The 7,113-nt window shown below is 51.2% G+C and overlaps 1 protein-coding gene across 2 annotated transcripts; it reads right to left on the bottom strand.

The window, feature by feature from the left end:
- Positions 1-2,133: 2,133 nt before the first annotated feature.
- LOC123157378 (spidroin-2) lies at positions 2,134-4,086 on the bottom strand. 2 transcript variants are annotated; one of them, XM_044575646.1, is made up of 3 exons: positions 3,710-4,086; positions 3,509-3,570; positions 2,134-2,950 (listed from the first exon to the last, which is right to left on the bottom strand). In XM_044575646.1, the coding sequence occupies exons 1-3, from the start codon at positions 3,944-3,946 to the stop codon at positions 2,488-2,490; spliced, it is 762 nt and encodes a 253-aa protein (XP_044431581.1). In that variant the 5' UTR covers positions 3,947-4,086; the 3' UTR covers positions 2,134-2,487. The 2 variants fall into 2 exon arrangements, with proteins under 2 accessions (XP_044431581.1, XP_044431580.1); XM_044575645.1 differs by having other exon boundaries at positions 2,134-2,953; positions 3,710-4,084.
- Positions 4,087-7,113: the final 3,027 nt, after the last annotated feature.

Here is a 7,113-nt window from a genome sequence, read left to right as displayed (position 1 = left end):
GCAGCCACCAATTTATGGTGTAGGGGTGGGCTATTTATAGCCAGGAGGCAACCCGACCTGATTTGTCCAAAATGACCCTGGATCACTAAAGAACTGACACGTGTCCAACGGTCAGATTTCAAACACACGCGGCAGTTTAGCTTGGGCTACAAGCAAAACTGACTCATCCAGCTCTGGATAAGATTTGCCCTCATTGTCTTCGCTCGAAGACATATGATTTGGTTGAGCATCACATCAGTCACTCTGACTTAGTTCACTTGGACCCCACTTAACAGTACGGTGGTTCCTATGACTCAACAAAGAAGAAAAGGAAACTACGAAACAACTATGTCTTCACACTCCATAGTCTTCATGCGATGTCTTCTCTTGTCATAGTCTTTAATGTGAATATCTTCACAGACCACCATTGTTTTCAATGTCTTCACACATTTTATGGGTCATCTCTGGTAGGTAAACCGAATCAATATGGGACTACTACCTGTGTTATCCTGCAATTTTCACAAACACATTAGTCCCTCAACCAAGTTTGTCGTAAATACTCCAAAACCAACTAGGGGTGGCACTAGACACACTTACAACACATTTACTAAACAGGCGCTACTGCTATAACTAGTTTGGCGGCAAGGTCATGACAATTATAGTAGTAGTGTTGTTTACTACCGACGCACTACTGTTATGTGTATATCTTGGAGCGTGTTTTGTTGACACGAGCTACTGCTATGTAGCAGTAGCGCCTTATTTTAAACCGCGCTGCTGGTAAGATTCTGTATATAAGGTTTTCCCTAGTAGTGGGTGGATCTTCTCATTGATGGAATCAATCCCGCAGCTGATTCTGTTTCTATTCTGGTCAAACTATGGGCCATTTGGCATGCTAGGAAGAAAGCCTTACATGAGAATGATTTCCAAAGCCCACAGGAAACACACTTTTTTGTTTAGATATACTTATCTAATCTTGAAGTGTGTAAAACTAAGCATTAACCATGACAACAGGCTACTAAGGCACCTGTCAATCATCCTCGATGGATTCCTCCTGCCGAGGGGATAGCCATGATTCATGTTGATGGTGTTGTGTCTAGATCATCAAGCAGGGGCTCCGTTAGTGCGGTGTGCAGGAGCTCGGCGGGTGATTACCTTAGATCCTTAGGCGATGGCGTGCCCAGGAATTGTTGATCCAATTGTCCTTGAAGCCATGACTTGTCGAGAGGCGCTATCACTTGCATCTTATCTTTATCTAGACCAAGTGGAGACAGCTCCGATTGCAAAGAAGTAGTGAATGACCTCTTGTCCGGCAATGGAGGGCTTCATGGCAATATTGTCCGGGAAATCAAAAGAACTACGACATCTTTCCATAAGTGCTCCGTCATCTCTGAAGGGAGAAACTCGAATCTCAAGACGCATAGCCTCGCTAACATTCTCTTAGTCTTACACTTGGACGTCATCTTTGGCTCTTTTAGCTCCCCGATTTAAATTGTATCCCGATGAATATTACCCAAGTACAAGTATTTCGGTGCAGAAGTAGTATTAACGAGCAATAAAGTGGAGTGCGTTTAGCCAAAAAAACTAGTTTAACTCCTAGATCCGCCACCGCTAGCTGGTGCACGCCGCCTATGCTACCCCGCAACAGTGAAGCGGGCGGTAGACGGTGCACGGCGGGGGCGGGCCTTGTGGGACGCGCGCGCGCGGCGGGAGGGAGACCCGGCGAATGGCGACGTGACAACGGAACGAGGAAGGAAGAAAGAATGTAACGCCGACGGACGAGCCGCGTCAGTTCGTTTGTCGCATGCCCGCATCTCCCGTCGTGCGTAACAGAGCCTGGTGGGGGTGGTGGTGCCAGATCCGGATCGCCGTAACGTACATGCTGTGTGTACTCAGCCGATTATGTATAGCCACCTGGGCCCGGCCTCAGCAGATCCGGAGTAGCTGCTACATTTTTTTTAGAATTGTTACATCTATTTTTCCGTGGCTAAACCATCGTCATTTTGTACTGTATATTAATATATGCTACAATAAAAATTACGTTATTAAAAATCACGTTAGCTTGTAGTAGTAGTATAAAACTTCTTATTCTTTTTTTTGAGGGGGATAAAACTTCTTATTCTAACATCGTCAATGAATGCCCAACAATTGTTTCCGTCGTTCACAAGTCGTACGGCAACTATTTCCTCTGAGCAAAATGTATGTGCTTTACCCCTCAAAGTTGCAGCAACCACAGGAACAAACGATCGAGCTACACGAGAGGACACTGTTCTTCTTACAAGCGTCGCCTGCACTTGCACAGTCGCAGTGTTGCATGGCTGATGATGGCAGCCGCTGCCACAGTTACACGGGCATTCCCGGTCGAATTTAGGCGCAGGTGCACAAACCACTAATCACAGGCCCAGATCGCCGCTGGCTGCTCCCATGTCCATGTGCCCTCACCTGCATGCCACCGCCGACATTGATATCAACACCACACAAGACGCAGCACCGATTCACGTCGCCCACCGCCTAGTAGGGCCGCAGGCCCGGCTCCTCGGCCTTGCCCGTCACGGTGGTCACCGCGACACCGACGGGCATCCTGGACCGGTGCTCCGTGCGGCCGAGCTGGCCGGGGCCTCCGCGCCCGCCGCCACCGACGCCCGCGGCAGCGGCCGCCGCCGCACTGCGCATCCGGCCCTTGCCGAGGTGGTGCTCGCAGAGGGAGTAGCCGACCAGCGTCGGCTGGCTGCATCGCCATCCGCGGCCGTTCACGCGGCTGCACCGCGACCCCTCCATCAGCACCGCCGGGCCGCGCCGTTTCTTGGCCCCGCCAGCCGCACCGCCGCTGCCATTCTTCTCCTCCTTGACGGCCGACAACACCGCCGGCGCCGCCACGCCATTCGTGACCGGATCTTCCACCTTCACCGCCCGCTCGCCGGCGCCCGTGCATGCCACGTCCAGCTTCCAGCCGGCGCCGCCGCCATGGCCATTGCTGCTGCAGGTGCAAAAAAACTGCATCATCTTTCGCACAAAACAAACCCGGGATTAACAGCGCCGATCAAGACGTGACTGACGAAACAGGTAGTAGGTGGCAAGCCATGATGACAATGCGCACTAGCGGCCAAGGCCGCCGGATCGCACAACAAAACAACGGCCAAACGAACAGGCTGTGATCGAGATCAGAAAAGGAAACCAAACAAATCCACGACCGAGACGGCAACAAGACGAAGCAGCGCCTATGTGTGTACGCAGTATGAAATTATGGGGCGGACGGACGGACGGATGGGAGAAGAGAACATGCCCACAGGGCCGTCTTGTCCGTCAGGCAGGTGCAGTGCGTGCACTAAAATAATAGTTGGATCCGGCCATGCCTAGACTCTATGGGTCAAGCTGGCATGGGCACTATCAAACAGTGGAAGAACACAAAGGGAAAGATACCAACAGAAGGAAAAACAATCCATTTCCTAGTCAAAATTCACAAAGCTGTCATCTTTCTCTCCCATGTAGGAGTGTATGTCTTTCTGCACTTGTTTAATCGAAGAATCCATACCTCCTGTGAGCACCGTCAGCTCCCTGCTCCGCCGTCGCACCCTGGCCCTCGACTGCATTGTCCTGGAACGCAGCAAAAGCAACAAGAAACATTCAGATGTGACTACACGTCCAGATCTAGGCACCTGCACCGTGGGTGCAACCGCGAGATCGAACAGGCGTTTCCACGAACAAGCCGAATCAAGAAAGAGCCACGGCGCACCTGCGGCAATGCCAGACGCCTGGCGGCGGCGGGCTTGCGGCCGAGATCCGCATTGGCATGCAGATGCGGCGGCCTCGGCCGCCCCTCCTCCTCGTCGCCGCCCCCGCCGGGGCCGCGCTCCTCCGCATTCCGCGGGGTCTGTTGCGCGGACGTGGACGGATCTGCGCGGTACTGCTGGTGGTGCAGCAGGGCGGCGGTGTAGGGGGAGGGCTGCTGCGGCCTCCTCCTGATCCTCATGGACGGGCGAGGAGGAGGAGATGGGGACGGAGCGACGGAGGAGGAGGAGATTTGGGGAGTGTGCAAATTAAAGAAGGGAGGCTTTTGGGGTGCTGGCTTGCTTTCTATGCCTCATCATCAATATGCCCGCATTTATTTATGGGAGGGAGGCCAGTAAATATACGGGAGTAGAATAGTGGTAGACGGTGCAGTTTTCAGCACTGCCTGCTGTCTGGCTTTGGCTCGGCATGCAGCACGTGCCGCCGGTGGCTTCCGGGGCGACGGCGGCCGTCGGATCGGGGGACGGGCGGCGGGGATCGGGGGATCGGCGGGCATGGACCGATCTGGTCTTGATCGCGCCGTGGTGGATGGATCGGTGGCATGAGAGCTCGGGAAGGGTGAGTATAGCTGGCCAAACGGGCCGGCCCGGCCCGGCCCGGCACGGCCCATCCTAATCGTGCCTGGCACGGCCCGGCCCGCCAAGGCACGATTATTATACGGGCCGTGCCGTGCCGGCCCGCGTGCTGCAGCCTGCAGCCCAGACACGGCCCAGTTAGTAAACGGGCCGGCACGTTGGCCCGTTTAGCACAGTGGGCTGCATAATTTTAGCCTGTTATTTGACGCACTGAACGTTTTTAGCCTATTTTTACATGTTGGGCTATATATATATGTATAAAAAAATAAAAAAAAACGTAATCGGGCCGTGCCGTGCCGGCCCGCGTGCCCAGCCTCTAGGCCCAGGCACGGCCCAGGGCGTGCCGCGTGCCTGGCCCGGCCCGTTTAGCCCGTGTCATGCCTGGCCCAAGGCGGGCCGTGCCGGCGTGCTCACGGGCCGGCCCGAAAAAACCGGCCCATTTGGCCAGCTATAAGGGTGAGGGGAGTGGGTGGTGCAACTGGCTTTGCCAATCGCGCAGGTTGGATGGCCCATGTGGTTTTTTTGGACCCGTTCGGAGGAATTTAAGCTGCCCATATGCCTAAAATGTTTCAACCTCAAAAAAAATATGCCTAAAATGTTCGATGTTCGAGTACAGTTTGTCGGTTAAATAAAAATGTTGTGTGATCTAATGTTGTCGAGACAACGCGGAGGCTACAAGCCTTTGGTAATGCAATATCGTAATTTGTTTTAGTAGCAGATTTCTGAGCGAATCCATCGGCTCCCCGTGTTTGCCGGCGGATCGGCGCCTCCCACCTCCTTCAGCGGTCTCGCAGGCGCCGGAGCGAAGTGGGGTAGGGCCTGATCTACCAGCTAGACAAAAGGATGGTAATTTTATCCATGGGTATGGGTACCCGCGGGTGCAATACTTGTATGGGCAGGGTACGGACACACTTTATACACATGATAGTATCCATACTCTACCCATTAAGTAATGGGTAGGGTACGGGTATAACCTCGTACCCACGGTACACTCATACCCTATCCTTTTGTTAACTAATGTTAAATTGTCATCAATTAATCATTAGTTTTGTCATGTGACTTGTCTAGTCCTATTGACTTATCTGTATGTTGTACTCATCTACCTGTTATTGAGCTGAGATAATTGTTTTTTTGTCAAATGTGCTATGAGTGAGTGTAAAAATGTGAACAACTTGTGTACTATTTATTCTACCCGTTGGGTACCCAATGGGTACGGGTACCCGTCGCGTATGGGTATGTGTAAAGTTGCACACGCATGGGGTGCGTATATGGGTAGAATTTTGTACCTACTGACTATACGGGTATGGTATTGCTCTACCCTGTCCATACCCTACCCATTGCCATCCTTGACTTGTGTACAGTAGTAGTAGTACTAGTATGTAGGTTGTAGATAAGGTTCTGTCCTCCGGCGGTTCGTCCTTTGGGCGTTGCAGCAGCGGCAGAGTAGTTTGTTCTCCCCATGTCCATCTTTGTCTCCAGCGAGGCTTCTCTTCCCGGTGCTACTAATGGTTCGTGGGTATGAATAGAGTTTCCTCCGGCATCTTCTCCGGCTCTGGTGGCGCGAGCGACACCAGATGTATCAACCTTTCTGGGTAGATTGGTCTGCCGGAGCTTCTCTTTCTTCATCATCGATCTTTGGGTTGGAGGCGAGGAGCTGTTGGTGTTGTTTGTTCCTTGTACAAGAGTGTATCCAGATCTGTCTCCCTCTTATCTGTTGATGAGGGAGAAGATGGGGTGTTGTCGTTGATGCATGCGGTCTACCACATCTCTGACATGCTGGCCCAAAAAGGTCTAAGCTTGAAGACTTCATGTTCGCAGAAAATCTATCCACAAATTTCGAGATCACGCCGGCTCCAGGTGGGAGCGGCGGCGCGCCCTCAACTCACGGGGGTGTGTGTGTCTGGTCGGCTCCCCAGCGACCCGGGCATAATTTCTCTCTTTGTTGGAGTTTGTTGTATCACTAGCAATCCTAAATAAATCCAAGGTTATTTTCGCATAAAATCTTTTAGTCAACCCATTGAATATGTGTATGAACAAATGACATGTTTAATTAAAACACAGAATTTCACATAAAATGATTTGATTCCTGTGAGAATGACCCCACCCAGTAACCACAAAAAAACAGGATGAAAAACGTCAAAGGAGAATGTCCAAATATTATCAGGACAATGCAGAGGTCTATTGATTTAGTTAACCTCAGAATTCAACCATATCTCTTTTCAACCGGGCCATCGAGTGTGTCGAATATGTGTGCAGTCAAAGTAAGATTTTAGGGCATGCATGGAAATTTCACACAAAACAGTTCAACTCCCCATAGAAAACTTCGTGTATTAACATAAGTAACCAAAACGGGGAGGATAATGGCATTTGTTTGGCCACAAGCAAAGCTCGACAAACTTGGACATCAATCCTTGCTGCTCGAACATAGTTGGGAGCAATGTCAAATAGGGTAACAATTCGTCACGTTACCGCAACTCATTAGACTGGGAGGGGGAGGGTTACCAATGACCTAGGTCAAAGGACTACGTTCGGGGCGTGCAAGGAGAGGGCACATGGACACGGCATCGATGAGATCACTTAAACGGTCATATTTATTATTTTTTTTGGAGAGGCATAGCAGGTGGCTTGGTTGACACAAGGAGCGATGAGGGTGCAAAGAAAACATAGGTACCTTTCAAGGCAAAGGAGGCATAATGGTAAATTAAAACAAGGAATTTCACATAAAATGGTTCAACTCCTACAAAATAACCTCATGTACTAACCATAAATAAAC

The sequence above is a fragment of the Triticum aestivum genome, chromosome 7B (genome assembly GCF_018294505.1).
Source record: "Triticum aestivum cultivar Chinese Spring chromosome 7B, IWGSC CS RefSeq v2.1, whole genome shotgun sequence".
NCBI classification, from domain to species: Eukaryota; Viridiplantae; Streptophyta; class Magnoliopsida; order Poales; family Poaceae; genus Triticum; species Triticum aestivum.
The sequence above is the reverse complement of the archived record's forward strand: the minus strand, read 5'-3'. Positions and strand labels throughout refer to the sequence as shown.